The 16,421-nt window shown below is 53.2% G+C and overlaps 7 protein-coding genes across 7 annotated transcripts; 5 read left to right on the plus strand and 2 right to left on the minus strand.

Annotated features, from left to right (window-relative positions):
* Window positions 1–33: 33 nt before the first annotated feature.
* cwh41 (mannosyl-oligosaccharide glucosidase) lies at window positions 34–2,838 on the plus strand (the record flags this gene model as incomplete). The annotated part of the gene is made up of 8 exons (XM_056615019.1): window positions 34–277; window positions 338–820; window positions 877–977; window positions 1,012–1,035; window positions 1,090–1,135; window positions 1,185–1,563; window positions 1,624–2,536; window positions 2,590–2,838. The coding sequence occupies 8 exons, from the start codon at window positions 34–36 to the stop codon at window positions 2,836–2,838; spliced, it is 2,439 nt and encodes an 812-aa protein (XP_056477991.1).
* A 273-nt stretch (window positions 2,839–3,111) lies between these two features.
* N7532_002526 (MMtag domain-containing protein) lies at window positions 3,112–3,902 on the minus strand (the record flags this gene model as incomplete). The annotated part of the gene is made up of 3 exons (XM_056615020.1): window positions 3,112–3,431; window positions 3,505–3,800; window positions 3,865–3,902. The coding sequence occupies 3 exons, from the start codon at window positions 3,900–3,902 to the stop codon at window positions 3,112–3,114; spliced, it is 654 nt and encodes a 217-aa protein (XP_056477992.1).
* Window positions 3,903–4,262: 360 nt separating this feature from the next.
* Window positions 4,263–6,781, plus strand: N7532_002527 (uncharacterized protein; the record flags this gene model as incomplete). The annotated part of the gene is made up of 4 exons (XM_056615021.1): window positions 4,263–4,330; window positions 4,443–4,491; window positions 4,564–5,923; window positions 5,988–6,781. 4 exons carry the CDS (start codon window positions 4,263–4,265, stop codon window positions 6,779–6,781), a joined length of 2,271 nt encoding a protein of 756 aa, XP_056477993.1.
* A 659-nt stretch (window positions 6,782–7,440) lies between these two features.
* On the minus strand, window positions 7,441–9,321 carry N7532_002528 (RBR-type E3 ubiquitin transferase; the record flags this gene model as incomplete). Its single annotated transcript, XM_056615022.1, has 1 exon — window positions 7,441–9,321. One exon carries the CDS (start codon window positions 9,319–9,321, stop codon window positions 7,441–7,443), a length of 1,881 nt encoding a protein of 626 aa, XP_056477994.1.
* A 654-nt stretch (window positions 9,322–9,975) lies between these two features.
* Window positions 9,976–10,822, plus strand: N7532_002529 (phosphatase PAP2 family protein; the record flags this gene model as incomplete). The annotated part of the gene is made up of 3 exons (XM_056615023.1): window positions 9,976–10,020; window positions 10,091–10,280; window positions 10,347–10,822. 3 exons carry the CDS (start codon window positions 9,976–9,978, stop codon window positions 10,820–10,822), a joined length of 711 nt encoding a protein of 236 aa, XP_056477995.1.
* Window positions 10,823–11,680: 858 nt separating this feature from the next.
* N7532_002530 (FAR11/STRIP family protein) lies at window positions 11,681–14,957 on the plus strand (the record flags this gene model as incomplete). Its single annotated transcript, XM_056615024.1, has 5 exons — window positions 11,681–13,552; window positions 13,608–13,720; window positions 13,775–13,917; window positions 13,977–14,106; window positions 14,156–14,957. The coding sequence occupies 5 exons, from the start codon at window positions 11,681–11,683 to the stop codon at window positions 14,955–14,957; spliced, it is 3,060 nt and encodes a 1,019-aa protein (XP_056477996.1).
* A 301-nt stretch (window positions 14,958–15,258) lies between these two features.
* Window positions 15,259–16,360, plus strand: N7532_002531 (ribosome biosynthesis protein MAK16; the record flags this gene model as incomplete). The annotated part of the gene is made up of 2 exons (XM_056615025.1): window positions 15,259–15,317; window positions 15,466–16,360. The coding sequence occupies 2 exons, from the start codon at window positions 15,259–15,261 to the stop codon at window positions 16,358–16,360; spliced, it is 954 nt and encodes a 317-aa protein (XP_056477997.1).
* Between the last annotated feature and the right edge of the window lie 61 nt (window positions 16,361–16,421).

Below are 16,421 nucleotides of genomic sequence, written 5' to 3' on the forward strand. Positions count from 1 at the left end.
CAACTGTCCGATGTCCATTGATGCCATGCAAAGATGCGACATCTCGGAATCTCCTCTCTCCTAACGTCGCTGCTTTACGCGACCGGGATCTCTGCCGCCCAGGATCCCAACGATGTCTCCATCCTGATCAACGAGGCCGCGCGCGCCAACAACCAGTCGCTGCTATGGGGCCCCTACAAGTCCAATCTGTACTTCGGGGTGCGCCCTCGAATTGCGAACAGCCTGTCTGCAGGCTTGATGTGGGCTAAGGTCGATGACTTTGCCACGGCGCAGCAGAGTACGTTTTTATGCTTTCTCTATTCAGGTCAATCGTGGACAAATGCTAACACTATTGCAGACTTTAGACATACCTGCGAACAAAATGAAGGCATGGCCGGGTACGGCTGGGACGAATATGACGTGCGAAAGGGCGGACGCGAAACGATCCACGACGCGGGAAATCAATTGGACCTCACGATCGACTTCATCAAGGTCCCTGGCGGCCAGAATGGAGGTAGCTGGGGTTTCCGCGTGAAGGGTACTCCACGCGAGGACGGTAGCGAGCACCAGCCGACCTCAATGATTTTCTATACCACACTGGAGGGGCTTGGTGAATTGAGCGTCGATCCAAATACGGTGTCGGCCAGCTCGCCTCTTCAGGGCGACCTGAAGCTCAATGGGTACTCTTCGGAGCTGGGTGATTTCTCCATTGATGTCACCTCTGGTCCGGACAGCAATGAGTATTTCTTGCATGATCATGCTACCTATGAGGATAAGCCACTGGGTCAGGGTATTGTGTCTAGTGCGACTATGCCGCAACAGCATCTTTGGCAGGCGAAGGGTATGTTCTTGTGCAATGAATAAGGTATTTGTGTTCATGATATTGATGTGTCTCAGGTATTCTTTTTACTCAGATGAAGGGTGAAGTTGAGAAGACTATCAACGAGTATGGAACGGACAACCCGCCGCCCCCAGCTCAGTTGTTTACTATTCCCCATGTTCCTGGGGGAGGGTAACGTCCACATGGTCCAGAAAGTCTTCACCGGCGCATTCGAGGTATGAATAACTTGTGGTCGACCACCACAAAGAGGAGATGGCTAATTTTCCTAGTTTGATGTCCTGTTCTCCTCTGGCTCAGCTCCCAAGCCCATGACTTGTAAGTCCATCCTACAACAAATGACCCTCAGATCTAACAAAGTGTCTAGCCGAGACCATCACCGAGGAGCTCAAGAAATCCTCACTATCCTTCTCGGAAAGATTCAATGAAGTCTTGGAGCCCAAGGCGCCGTTCAAGGCAAAGGAGTATACCAAATTCTCCAAGGCTATGCTCTCTAACCTGATTGGTGGTGTTGGATTCTTCCACGGCGACGACGTTGTTGACCGTTCCGGCTCTCCGGCATACGATGAAGAGAATGAAGGCTTCTGGGAGGAGACTGCAGAGGCAAGAGCTGCTGCGAAACCGGTTCTGGAGGGACCCAAGGATCTCTTTACTTGTGTCCCCTCTCGGCCGTTCTTCCCCAGAGGTTTCCTTTGGGACGAAGGTTTCCACCTGATGCCCGTCATGGAATATGACTCTGATCTTGCGTATGTCAACCGAATCCTAAGATATATACTGAATATGCCTTGACATACTAACGTCTGCAGGCTTGAGATCATCAAGAGTTGGTTCCACCTGATGGACGAGGATGGCTGGATTGCTCGCGAGCAAATCCTTGGAATGGAAGCTCGCAGCAAGGTTCCCCAAGAGTTCACCATCCAGTACCCTCATTACGCTAACCCTCCCACCCTTTTCATGGCTCTGGAAGCCTTCATGGACAAGGCCAAGGCCAACAACAAGAGCCACCAGCCTGGATCCCTCGACATCCCCGATCTGGCCGAGGATCTCCGCACTGCGACCTTAAACAATCCCGAGCTGTCCGATGCCTACCTTCGCTCCTTCTACCCTTTGATGAAGAGACACTACCACTGGTTCCGCAACACCCAGCGTGGTGACATCAAGGGATATGACCGCGAGGCCTTCTCAACCAAGGAAGCCTACCGCTGGCGCGGACGTTCTGAGCAGCATATCCTGACCTCTGGCATTGACGACTACCCCCGTGCCCAGCCTCCTCACCCCGGTGAATTGCACGTCGACCTTATCAGCTGGATGGGCATGATGACCCGTACTCTGCGCCGCATCGCCGAGACTCTGGGCGAAGAAGAGGACGCGGAAGAATTTGCTTACTACGAAACCGCCATCACCCGCAACATCGATGATCTCCACTGGAACGAGAAGGAGCAGACTTTTTGCGACGCTACCATCGACGAGTTCGAGGAGAGCGTCCATGTCTGCCACAAGGGCTACATCTCTATATTCCCCTTCCTGACCGGCATGTTGGGCCCTGACAGCCCCCGTCTCAAGGCCGTCCTGGACCTGATCTATGACCCCGAAGAGCTGTGGAGTGAATACGGTATCCGCAGCCTGAGCAAGAAGGATAAGTTCTACGGTACCGCGGAGAACTACTGGAGAAGCCCAATCTGGATGCCTATCAACTACTTGGTGGTGAAGAATCTCTACGTAAGACCTTACCTTTCTTCAAAATTTTGTTCTGAAGCTGACTTTCCTTACAGGATACTGCCATCACCTCTGGCCCTCACCAGGAGCAGGCCCGGGAGATGTACTCCAAGTTGCGGAAGAACCTGGTCGAGAACATCTTCAAGGAATGGAAGGAGACCGGATTCGCCTGGGAGCAGTACAACCCCGATACCGGCAAGGGCCAGCGCACGCAGCACTTTACCGGCTGGACCAGTATGGTGGTGAACATCATGGCCATGCCTGACCTGGCCGAGGGCGCTGACAGGGCTCATGACGAGCTATAGGCCATTTGAATGGCTAAGCTGCACCCTAGACTTGACTTATCGAGTCCCAGAAATTAGACAAGTGATGATTCTTGTATCCATTGTAAGCCCGATATAAAAGGCCTTGGAACCGCATTGCATCTTGGGCTGTACCTCGTTGCTAAAATTACAATATTGGAAATTATTCATAGGTAGTGTCGGAAGCCACCATTTTCAGCGTACTATTGATGGTCTTAAGAATCCAGCCGTTCTCAATTCCTTGGAGCCCAAAAACGCCGTGAAATTATATTGGTATCAAAAAGGTTGTAGTCGTGTTTTAGTCGCGGCGATCTCGGCTATCTCTGCGTCGTTCCGCATGGACTCGACGCTCTGCTGGAGAATAACTGCGGTCAGCTCCTCGATGTCGACGCTCGTCGTCTCGGCGGCCATGACGATCTCGTGAACGAGAGCGGGATCGTCTCCTGCGATGGTGGTCTCTTGACCGAGACCGGTGTCGATGGCTGCGATGATGACGATCACGATCCTGGTCCCGATCATCGTGGTGTCTGCGGTGTCGTCTTTCCCGATCTCGGCCACGGTCATCACTGCGATCCCTCCGTCGCTCTCGGCGGGGACTGCGACTGCGATCCCGTTTGTGTCTCCGATCTCCGCGGGATTCCCGCCCCGGATTGTCCGCTCCAGATGTACCATCATGACCGCCCAGTGGCGTCAGGTTGGCATTCTCTGCGGCTTGGGCCTTTGGCGGCAAAGGCAACCCCAGCGCGCGAGCCATGGCTTCCTCTTCGGCATCCTTGACTCGTTGTCGTTCTTCCTGCTGTTGTCGTGCCTTTTCCTCCTCGTCGCCTGCTTCGCCCTTGGCATACCATTGGAGATCTCGGCCCTGCTGCCACCGTCCGACCGGGGCCATCACCGAATGACCTAGGTAGTTCTCGCGATGGGTGGAGTTCTGGACATCGGACCACTTGAACTCGCCGCGGCCGCCGCTAAAAAGACGACTCAGTCAGCTTTCCAATCGAACAAATGCAGAAAAGTAAAACAAGAACTCACCGGCTGCCTTCTTTGCGGATGCCAGCCACCAGATCCATGATGTGCGCTGAGTTCACCGTGGTGTGAAGGAGGAGATGTCCGCGTTGAAGAACAGCAGGCGGTGAAAAGTGGATTTCATCATGGACTGCTCCACCTCCCCCACCCAAATGTCTATCGGATAGCGAGAGCTGCCCTTGACCATGTCCACCTCCCATACAGATGCCGCTCATGCTTCACATCCCTGCGCCGCTCGGTCCTTGGCAATGACAACGCTACCTCTACCTCCCCCCGCTCAACTCATCGCCCTCCACCCCGACCCCAGGCTGTCCTCCTGTCGTCAACTGGTGGCACACGCGCACCCATAGCTTGGGAAATGGCTTCCCCAAGCCCCGGGCGGCTGGATTGGACAGTCGGCTCCGATGGGAGGGATCTGCACCGGATACGCCCGCGCATTCAAGCTTTACATGTCGAGAAAGAAGAAGATAGAGTGAGTGTCGTCTAATCTCACGTGAGAAACTGGAGCTAACTGGAGAAGTACTCCGCGTAGGTGACGAGCAATATCTGCTGTTGGGAGGCACGGGGTTGACATGAAATTTTAGGAAAAACGATGAATTTGGCCCTCCGATAGCTACATGGAGGAACAACCTGGTGAGTACCCATTGTGGAAGCTCGTACGCGGCGGGTATGATACCTAGTACTGATGGCCAATCTGAGTGACAGTCCGCTGCCTCTCAGCGGCGGAACCTCATCTTCGTAGCGCACCGCAGTGATATCTATGTTTGGATCCCGCAGGGCCCGCTCCAATTGCTGGGATGCCAACCTGAGATGATCATCAAGCCGATCATGAAGGAGCCGCTTAATGACGGCTACATCGATCGCGTCCACCCGCACACGGTCAACAACATCATCGTGGATGACCTTGGCCGTGACGAAGTACTGTTGCTGGCAACAGACTCGGGCAACGTCTGCGGCTACCATGTGGAGGCGATCTACTCCGCGGTGAACCGGTGCGCAAGAAATGGCTCTACACGGCCCTTTGACGGCTCGGAAGCGAGTCCCTTCTTCGTGGAGAATGTAGGGATGAGCGCCTGGGGTCTGGCAACCCATAAATACGCTCGCCTGATTGCCGTCAGCGCCAACACTGGCCTCATCACAGTCTTTGCTTTTGCTTTGGTTGATCCCGCTGCGGAGGATAATGATGATACACTCGACGATGCAGACCAGGTAGACCAGACCTGGGTGCCTGTGCAAAGCAGGAAACAGCTTTATGAGCTGCATCAGCTCATGCCACGGAGCCATCGAACACGGAACCTGCGATTAACTTACAGAGGCCATTTCGATAATATCCCTTGTGTTTCCTTTGCCAACTTCGACCTTAGTCCTAATGGAATGTGGATGGTCAGCACCGATATCAGCAATCGACTCATTGTATGGCGTATCTGGGACGACCTCTGGCCATCACGGGTTTATTACCCTGGACATCCAACGAATAACCCTCCTCAGCGCGGCTGGTCGGTGATTCCTCTGGATCCGCGGACCTTCAAACCGTGTGAATCGATAGAAGAGGCATGTGGATGCAAACCAGATGCACAAACTGTAGCGCAACGGACCATATTGGACACGACACGGAGCATCGAGGGTGTTCGTGATGCATCTCAGATCTTCGTTTATGGCTTCAAGCATAGGGATTCGAGCCGAGATGTTGCACCTGCTCTCATACCGGACGAGATGTTCTCTGATTGTCGAGTTGGTGAAGATAACCGACCGCGTTCCTACATCTGCGTCGAGCAAGGTTCTTTCCCGTGGGATTCTGAAACGGTGTACGGAGTGGATGGAGGAAGGGACAGCAATAGTGTTGCTGTGACACCTGATTCTGCCGTGGGAAACGAAAAGCGGTTCTCGACAATTGAAGATGGCATTGGCTTGAGGCATTTTACGAAGACCAAGCGCCCAGTGTCGCCTCTGATCGGCGAGGATGACTATAACGACCATCAAAAGGTGCCACCCTGCTTGTATCCAGACGGATCCCTGGGCGACCCCGATCCTTCTCTTGCCTTGATGAGGAGCAAGGCGCACCACCGTAAGTCCAACCTCCACCACGGTTCATACTCGTCGCAGATAACCAACACGTACCATATCCACAGCCCCTCACCCTAATTTCTTCCCGGTAATCCACTTCTCCGAGCACCATATCAGTCTGGCCGCCTACCCCATGGACTCAGAATACCAAATAATCTGCCGATCCCCGCTCTTCCAACGAATGTCCCTGCACGCAGAAATAAGCTCCCTCTGCGACCGCTTCAACATGGTAAAATACGTCCCTGAGCTCGGCCTCGTAATAGCCGCATCACAAAAGGGCCGCGTCGCCATAATATCTCTCACCTGGCACGAAGAAATCGGCTCCACATTCCGACTGGATTGGATCGTTCCCTTCTCAACGCAAGAAGCGGAGGAAGAACGTCCCATCATCCCACTACTCGGCATCACCGTCAGCCCGATGCCAGGATTCGAAATCCCCCAAGACGTCCCTTGTATCCCCCGAGGCGTCGACCCAACAAACTGGCAAACATTTAACTACCGTATCCTCAACCCGGAGAACGACGACAACGACAGCGATGGAGAGAATCTATCCTCATTATCGTCTGCAGACTCCGAAAATCAGGAAACATACTCCGCATCGACCATCCAACCCCAGCCACAAGAAATCAAGCCAGAGTCCGACACTCACTCTGCAAACCACAAACCATCCGCATCCAACTCCAACTCCACAGACAAGGAACCCCTAACCTTACCCGAAGCACACGCACAAGCCTCACTAGCATACCGACCGCACGAAACGTGGCATGGCTGGCATCCATCCCGGCACTATAGGTTAATGCTGTTGTATTGTGATCATACGGTCATGAGCTACGAATTCTGGCACGACTTGAAGTGCTGATTTCGTCAACATCACATCTTCTCTCTATCTCTATACCGTGGTACCAGCTCATTGTTCAATTCTGGCGTCAGTATTTCGTGGATGTTCGAAGCTGTATTTAGCATTTGCATTTTGTATGAATATGGATATGGATATGATCCGATTTTCTTACTGGTTCCTAGGCCTGGATTGTACGAGGATGTGAAAATGGCAATATGCAAGTAGGTTTTTTATTTGGTACATTTCATGGACGCCGTCTACTTTACGAATGCAGGGATGGAGCTGCACATTAGTCTGTGATCTACCGAATATAGTATTTTAGAAGTAATTGATTGGCGCATCGACCGAATAAATTCAAATGATATCTAGAAGGTACAGAAGAAGAGACCCGCTAAAAGCCATGCTATTGTATGGAAAAGAACTCGCGAGAAATGAAGGCTTGAAGCCAATCAAATGAAACTAGATGAGGAAAAACCAGAAAAGCAAAAACCAATGCAAAAGTCAAATGAAAACTGATTGTCATGGCTGCATCGTGCTCATTATTTTCGTCGCTCATTGAAAGAGTATATGAAAATGGTCAAAGTGAAAAAAGCGATGACCAGCGTTTGTTGGCAAGGCGGCATTTTTTGCATGCGTATCGGGAAAGCATCGAAAGATGAAGTCGTGAAAAGATGAAGGAATTAGAAGTCCTCGTCATCCAAGTCATCCAGCTCATCGCTATCCCATTCATCTTCTCGATCATTCTGGACCAGTTCAAGGAAGTGCTGCAAGCCAGCATGGAAATCCCGGATTTCTCGCTGCACCCCGTCGCGTCGGATAGGACGCTCGCCAGCCTGTCGTCGACGGATTTCAGCAATCGCATTAGCCTGCGCTTGGCGTTCTAGAGCCGCCGCGCGAGCCGCAGGGTCGGCGGGTCGGCCATTGGGACCGGCCTCTCTTGCGATATCGCGGGGCGCGGGTGGTGGAACGGGAGCTGGCGGTGGCGGCAGGTGGATGTGGTCGTTTTCATCGCCGTTCTCCCATACGTAGTAGTCACCGCCATCACTATCATCCCCGGCCTCATCGAGTTCGTCATCAATATCATCCTCATCATCAAACACAATAAGTTCGGGTGGTACCTGGTGAAGGGCTTCGGCGCCGTCTGGATCGAGTCCATCGCCGCCTTCCAGTTCCCAGAGGCGATTGTAGCAGCTACTGTCGGCGCGGTTGAAATGTAAATATGGGTTCGAGGGATCCAGCCAGCTGGAGCAGAGATAGCAGAAATGAGCGTCGCATTGGAAACAGCGCATGTGGTTGCAGCCCATCTGCTTCTGGCAGGGAACGTTGCAATGCGGACACGGTGTTGTGTAGAGGGCGAGGTAGTGCTGTGTCGCTTTCTCCTCTTCTGACAACTCTTCTTGACGGCGAGGTGCGATACAGCGAACGATTTCACCGTGCCAACCTTTTCGACAGATACTACAGAATGCGTAGCCACAGTCCTCGCAGATCGCTAGTCGGTCTTCCACTGGGGGCAATTGTGTGATCTCGGCAGCTGGTCCCTCATCATCATCGGACGCATCGTCCTCATCGGCCATGGGATCCGCTGGTTTGGGGTGGCGATTAGACCGAGCTGCTCCCTGGCACCATTGTCGTGGGCAATAGACGGTAGTCTTGTCGGCCTCGATCTGCTTCTTGCGCCGAAGGAAGACATACCGCTTCACAGTCTCGGGGGCAATAGGAATCTGGAGAAGTTCGCTAGGAGAAAGAGTTCGGCGCTTCTTCCGACGGGGCGTGTCGCCCTCAGCCCCAGTCAGAGGCGCTGGACTCCGGTTTCTGTCACAATCTGGCGCGAGGCATTTCACGCTGTCCACATCGCCTTCCTCGATGCATGTGTTGTAAAAGTCCTGCAGACAAGAAACACAGAAAACGTGGGAGCAACGCTGCAAGCGGTAACAGATGGCTCCTTTTTTAGGCTCTAGGCACACTCCACATTCAAAGGTCTCCTTCTCGAACCTTTCCCTCTCCGTCTTGTTGTTGAATTCCAACAACGCAATTTTGAGGTCTTCTGAGAGACACAGCTCGCCATCGGGGGTATCTTGGATCCCAAACGCCGACTCGGCCTGTTGTTGGATATGATCAATATAAGTGAAGACCACCATATCCTGGCCGCATTCTTCCCAGAGTCGTTTGCAGTCGTGAGTCAATCGGTCGAGTGTTGGCGTTGGGAGCCATGGTGGGTTGGTGCTGAGGTGGACGACGGGAGGCTTTTCCGCGGGATATCCCTCTGATAATTCAATCTGAAGGCTCAGCGGGGGTAGATGTAGTAGAAAATGAACATCCCGCGCCGCGGCCGGATCTAGCTCGGCTTTGTTGCCATCCACAGAGGTCGGAGGTGTCAGCGCAGCGGGGAGCCCAGGATCGAGTGGCCGTTCGAAGCAGAATCGGGTCGGTGAGGGTAAGGTGACCGGAAGTTCTAGCGATGCTCTAAAAGGCGACGCAGGGTCGATCTGAATCTCCGGGTAAATGGCGGCGATGGTGGACAACTCGACCGAGCGGTCGTCTTCGGTCTCAAGATCGGCCATACTGCTGGTGGCGGCGACCTTTGAAAGTTGAGCGTCGGAAAACGTAAATTCCGGTGAGATGAAGTTGATACGATCTCCTTGCAAGCAGCCTCCGCGTCTCAAATCTTGGGTTCGTCAGGAGCGGAGGGTCATAGCTTGCGGGCGCCAGCGGATTGCGAGTAGAGCAGTCTGACAGGTGGTGATGGATATGCAGTGAAGTGGCGATTGGGCAGAAATGGGGAATTCCCTGTAGAACCCACGCTGTAAATAAGCGCAGTGACAGGAACCCCCCGGACGGTGTGGCCAACGCTCAGGGGATTCTGGAGCGGCCGTGGACTATTCGCGCGCGGTGGTGTGCTGGAGCTGGAGAGGGGTCTATGGAATGATGTAACTGGACGGGCGTGACAGTGGAAGTATAGAGCGGGTAGAAAAACAACGACTGCGTCATGGTTTGGAGTGAAGGTGGCCGGTGGAAAAGGACGAGAGGTGAATGAGGAAGAAATCCCCTTTGGGTGCCTGATGAATTTTTTGTGTCATCGCGCCTTCCCCTCCAAACGCTGGCTGCTTTTTGCCGTATCTCTTATCGCCCGCCCGCCTTAAAGCGGCTCCTGCCAACCTTCCGTTTCCACCTCCCTCCACGCTGCTCCACGCTCGAGGCGCGCTGGGGTGTTCATTATGGATACTCCGCTGGCCTCGCTATCGCTGACCCATGTTCACTACGTAAGTGCCTACCCATTTACGAAGCCGATTTCGGGCGACCATTTAATGTCATACTGACCAACACGCCCAGAACCCCGAGGACCCCTTGTCCCTCGTGTCGGCCTACCTCGCTCTCATTCCGCAGGCCCTCTGCGTATCCTATGCAACACTCGTTTGGGCATCAAGAGAGATGGAGGTGGTTCTGATGTTTGCCGGGCAGCTGGCCTGTGAAGGACTGAACTTTGCGTTGAAACGCATCATCAAGGAAGAGCGACCACGAGGTGAGTCCGGCCCAGTCTGAAATATAAGCTATAACCAAACCATGGTTGGGTACGGACGACGCATAGATCCTGACATCGTGTCGCTAGAAATGTTCGGCAAGGGGTACGGAATGCCCTCGTCCCATGCGCAGTTCATGACATTCTTCGCTGTTTACTTGTCCCTCTTCCTGCTCCTCCGACACACCCCATCCTACGCCAGTGCCTACCCCTACTGCGATTTCATACTGCGCGGCGCATTGACGGTCGGCCTCTGTGCTGGGGCGGTGGCTGTGTCTGCTAGTCGTGTCTACCTGAACTACCACACGCCCAGACAGGTGCTGGCCGGTTGTGGAGCAGGCTTCGTGTGCGCCTGTGGTTGGTTCGTGATCACCGGTTTGCTTCGACGTCTCGGCTGGATCGATTGGGCTGCCGACATGACGGTGTCGCGTCTGCTGCGCGTGCGAGATTTGCTCGTAAGTGAAGATCTGGCCGAGGCCGGCTGGCAACGCTGGGAGACACTCCGGTTGAAACAGCGAGTCAGTGAAGCGCGCAAGTCGGATTAGATGAGACATGCGAATTTTCTGTAAATCTAGCATACAGCAAGCACATAATCGGGAATTCATTCTATTTAGCCTAGCGAACTCGGCGTAAACCCTTCAAGGTGAAATTTGGTCATAGCCAAGACAAATACCAAGACCTGTCCTAAGCTTGTCGACCATCTTGGCCAATTACTGCTATTTTTAACTTGTTCCATACACAGTCTGCTTAAAGCCATGACTGGCGTACTTGTCCACATATGATAATTGTTTACCCAGTTACTACCCGAACACCCCGATCACTACCTGGTCTGTATGAAATAGTGTATACCCGTACACGAGATCGTCTACAGAATTACTTGAGACGCAAGAGGGATCTGGGCAAATAAATCTCTCAGGAATTTTCCGGTGAGTCTGGGCCTCTTCGTATATATTGCATTAACTGGACAGGGCATAGTAGTAATATCCAATGCATCCTATCATCATGATGCTCCGGGTTCCTGGCTCTTTTTGACCTTCTGCCTGAGTAATATGGCCACAAGATTCGTTCTGGATAACTAACTAACTCGTTAACTAATGCGACCTATGATTGGCCTTGGGAACTCAAGGTTGAATCCCCAAAGTCACGTGCAACAGCTTAGAATATCACGTGCTGATTATCGATTATCGCCGCTCTGGCAATATTGCTCTCCGCCCAGCGCGGTGTGTTTGGCGTCGACCGCATCGCGCAACGATCGAGCCCTCCGAGGCCCGCTCGACTTCAGACTCGATTCGACCCTCTGCTCCTTTTCTTCCACCCTCATGTTCCGACCTGCCTGACGCGACAACACTTTCTCGGCTCTCCCCAGTGCTGCGTTCCCATAACAACTGCTCTGCTCGTCCGCCATGGACATCCCGCCAGCAGCTGCTGATGCGGCTGATGCTGCCATGCCCGAGCATCATATCGTGAAAGCCGACGAGGTGGATCAGACGGGAACGGATATTTCACCCGTATCCGATGATCAATTGATGGAGGAAGTGGCTGAGGGTCTGCGACAAGAGCAGGCCGAGCAAGCTGCTCCGAATAAACAAACGACCAAACCCGAACAGATTCCCAAGCGACCCGCAATGCATCGAGAGAATTCCGCACCTCCCCCGCCTCTGCAACCACCTCCCCCAGCTCCCGTCCAGCAAAATGCTAATCGCCCTGCGGACTCCCTCAGTCTCGCCCAGCTGCGACAGCTCATGCAAGAAATGCCCAAGGTAGAACAGCCCGCATATGCATTCGAGTATGCCGATGCACAGTCGTTCTCGGATGAGATTGAAGAATGGTTCCAATACAATGAGTTTGATCGCGTGATGCTCCTCGGCATGAAGGCCACTTTCGACCGCCAGTGGAACGACTTTCGTTCGAAGCATGCCTCGGAGGCCCCTGGACTATTGTGGGTAGATGCTCCGGAGGATTCACGTCGAACTTTCATCCAGCAATCTCTCGAGAGGACTACGCATCTCGATGTAAGCGTGCGTCTGGAGGCTCTGGAGAACATCTGCTACGCCGTGACAGGCGTCTGGGGATCTACCGCGGGACGAGTTGCACCGGATTTCTCTCCCAGTGCGGACCCCAAAACGGCAACCGAGACTCCCCGAACCAAATCTCTTCAGATTTCCTGGATTGAACGGAACGTCTCTCTCCTTCAGGAGTGCTCTGGAATTCAGCTCCTAGTCAAGAGACTGAACGAAATCTTTGACAAGAATCGTGCTTCTTTCGGCCCTGATCCAGATGGGCTTGAATTCGAACGGCTCAGTGTGGGTGATATCGCGGCACCAGAACGTGAAGCCAATCTGCTCCTCACTTCGCTGTACTTTGCCGTTGAAGTTGGCCGTAGACAAGAGGCCCAAGACTTCCAGAAAACTTCGATCCGCGACTCGCTGGCTGACTCAAAGCCCTGCCTGCTGGTAACTATCGTGGAGATCATTGCTCGTCTGCGATGGGACGAGTCAGCAAATATCCCACTCACCAGAATCATTCTTCTGCTGTGGAAGACCTTGCTTCTTGTTTTCGGTGGCAGTGATGAACTGAAAAGAGCCAAAGAAGTTCTGGAGCCAAAGATGGCCACTGAAGTCGACCCTAACCGTCGGACGCCCTTCTTGACCGCGTCTCCTCTGGAGTACCATGCCTTCCGCCAGGAGATTACCTCAAAATATCCCGCCTATAAACCGCCTCCCTCCATTCTTCCTCTCGAGTTCGACTGCAACTCAATTCTTCCGCCTCTCCCTCGGCACACTCACAGGACAAATGCCGCGGGTAGTCTTTTCGGCGGGGTTGGCCCGTCTGTTGCTAGTAACAATGGCTCCATTCTGCAACAGTCTGTCCATATTGCGACCCCAGCCCCATCTCCACCCCCTTCGCCTATCGGTCCCGGTGGGAAGGCCGGAAAAAAGCAGAACTATCAGACCAACCAAAACTTCCCGCTCATGTACCCCCCGCTCGACGAATCGAGTAATTTGATCGGAGGCAAGGGTTCCACCGCACTCCAGGATAAATTGGTTGGAAGGAAATGGGAAGGCAGTGATGTTCCTGCGTCAATCGTCGAGGCTGGTACGCTTTTCTCGACCCATGTGAAGATGACTCGAGCTATTCAGCAAATGTGGGACGAGCGTCAGAACTTCATGAAATACGATCGCGGCTGGGACTATGAGCCGCCGAAAAAGCCCTTCAGAGAAGAGGTGGATGATCCTAACATTCAGCGACGGCTTGATGCCGTGGAAGGCTTCTACGTGAGTGTCACGGCTTGATTTGTTCGATTGCATCATTTACTAATGCCGTTTATAGACTCACACCCTTGCCCACCTCCAATCCATTACCATCGTTTTCCTCAAGATTATTCTCACCAACGTTAGCGCCGTTGTTAATCAGGCGAACTGTTCAAGCGCACAGAGCATGGCGTACGTATACTCCGTCCCAGCATGCTACAGGGTACTTATTCAAAAACGCTCCAGCACTAGCCAAGGTTTCAACGGAGCCGGATCGTTTGTCCCTGAACTGTCCATCGATGAACTCGACAATGTCCGCCTCCGAGAGATCACTGGAAAAGCCGTTTCTGGAACTTTACTTCTCTTGCTGAAATGGTTCAAGCGTTCGCGTACGTCGAAGTGTGAATGATATTGATCTGAGAATATACATCAGACTAACACGCCACAGACATCTTGAAGTTTGAATACATGACACAGCTTTTGCTCGATTCGAATTATCTTCCTCTGATCTTGAAAATGTTCGCTCACCAGGACATCGATCAGGCGGTCGCGCAGAAGAATGACCGCGAGGACCTAGCGTAAGTGTGCATTTGTTGAACTTGATGGCCAGCTCTAACTCCTGAACAGATTCTTCCACTTTTGTGCTCAGAACTCCGACCAGCCTGTTGAGGCTGGAGACACCACCGATGGAGATACTGAAAGCGAGGATGAGGCCGCCCCGCCTCCAATTTCTCGCCACCGCCCGAACCCGGCTGGCGCCAGCTCGGCGCTATCACCCGAGGAATCCATCGCGGATGTCCTCGATGGACCGGCACGCCCCGAGGTTGACGAGCTAGGCTATCCTACCGCTCCGCTCCCGAAGGAGCCGATTGCTGTCTTCTCCTTCCGCAACTTCTTTTCTGCCATCAACTACCTGCACATCATGCAGAAAATCACCCGAAACAAACCGCATCGCTGCCTTCTCCTTGTGCAGTACAAGTCAAGTACCATCCTGCGCAAGGGCCTTAAGATCCCGGATCCTGATCTCCGCTTCTACACCCTGAAGCTCTTCAAATCGCAGGTACCCTACTGCGGCCGCAAGTGGCGACAGAGCAACATGCGCGTTATCACTGCAATCTACCTTTACTGCAGACCTAAGCTTCGTGACGATTGGCTGGCCGGCTCCGACGTTGATGCTGAGGTTGAAGACGCACTGCCGATGGAACAAGCTCTTCGAGGACTGACGCACTGGTGGCACTTGCGCCAGTACAAGGATGTGATGGGTGGCTCGGAGGCTTCTATGATGGAGGACGAACGCGACTTTTTCGTTCGCGAACTCGAGTCCATGGAATGGGTGACTGAAAACATGGCCGAGGAAGGCGATGTCGGAAACCACCCGACCAACGGGACCGAGTGGGATGGAGGTCTGCAGATGGATGGCTGGACTTAACACCTGTGTATTAGCGAGTGGCACGAATTTCAAATACCCCTGCGCGAGAAAAGCACTCGCCATTGAATCTAACGTCGATGATCGTGAAATGCGATATCAAACAAATTCATAATATCCAAAAAATCCCAGCTAGATGTAGTCGTGTTGTTCCTGGTATACTTCCCGATTCGGTCTGGCCAGTGACGGGCCGCCTATCGATAAGCAAGCGCCTCACGTGATTTCCGCTTTTTTTTTTTGCAGCACCTGGTTGCCCAGATGGAACGGCTCTTTAGCACCGAACCACACCCGGTCCCTGCCCATCATGTCCGACGAAATTGTCTGGCAGGTGATTAACCAGCAGTTTTGTTCCTACAAACTCAAGTGAGTTTACACCTCCAATCCCATTTTTCTGTCTGTTCAAGAATTCTTTTGCCGTTGCAGGCAGAATGGGCAGAATCCACTTGAAAAAAAAAATGCAACAAACGAAGCAAAACCTGTACTAACACCGGATTCTTTCCATCTCGTTCAGAACTACAAAGGAACAAAACTTTTGTCGCAATGAATACAACGTGACAGGTCTCTGCAACCGGCAGTCCTGCCCACTCGCCAACTCGCGATATGCGACAGTCCGCTCGGACCCTGAGACGGGCACAATGTACCTGTACATGAAAACCATTGAACGAGCCCACATGCCCAACAAATGGTGGGAGCGAATTCGGTTGTCGTCAAACTACGCAAAGGCGCTGGAACAGCTCGACGAACGCCTGATCTACTGGCCGAAATTCCTGACGCACAAGTGCAAGCAGCGTCTGACGCGGCTGACGCAGGTGAACATTCGCATGCGTAACATCGCGAAGGAAGATGAGCGGCTCGGCGAGAAGGTTGTTCCTAAGCTGGCGCCGAAGATCCGTCGTCGGGAGGAGACGCGTGAGCGAAAGGCGCTTTCTGCGGCGAAGGTGGAGCGGTCCATTGAGCGGGAGCTTATTGAGCGTCTGCGCAGTGGTGCGTACGGTGATCAGCCGCTGAATGTGGATGAAAATATCTGGAAGAAAGTGTTGCGTGGTCTTGAGCGTTCTGGTGATGGTGAGCGCGATGAGGATATGGATGACGGGGAGGAGATTGAGGATGAGGAGGAGGAGGGTGTTGGTGAGGTCGAGTATGTCTCTGACCTGGACGAGGAGGAGGATCTCGAGGATATCGAGGATTGGTTGGGTGAGGGCTCTGGCGACAGTGATGATGAGTCTGATGAGGAGAGCGACGAGGAGAGTGACGATGACAGCGAGCCTAGCGAGGATGAGAAGAAGCCTAAGCCTGGTGCGAAGCGGAAGGCTCCTGCGCCCCAGGTCAAGCCCCGGAAGAAGGGTCCTCGTATCGAGATCGAGTACGAAACCGAAGGCGCTGGCAAGGAGCATCTTATGGCGTAAGCTTGTCACGGTTTGGGAAAAGTTTCATCTGTTGCATGGCGTTGTTGGTCGATGTTCTATT

The sequence above is a fragment of the Penicillium argentinense genome (assembly GCF_028826775.1).
Source record: "Penicillium argentinense strain IBT 30761 chromosome Unknown utg000003l_segment0_segment0, whole genome shotgun sequence".
NCBI lineage: Eukaryota > Fungi > Ascomycota > Eurotiomycetes > Eurotiales > Aspergillaceae > Penicillium > Penicillium argentinense.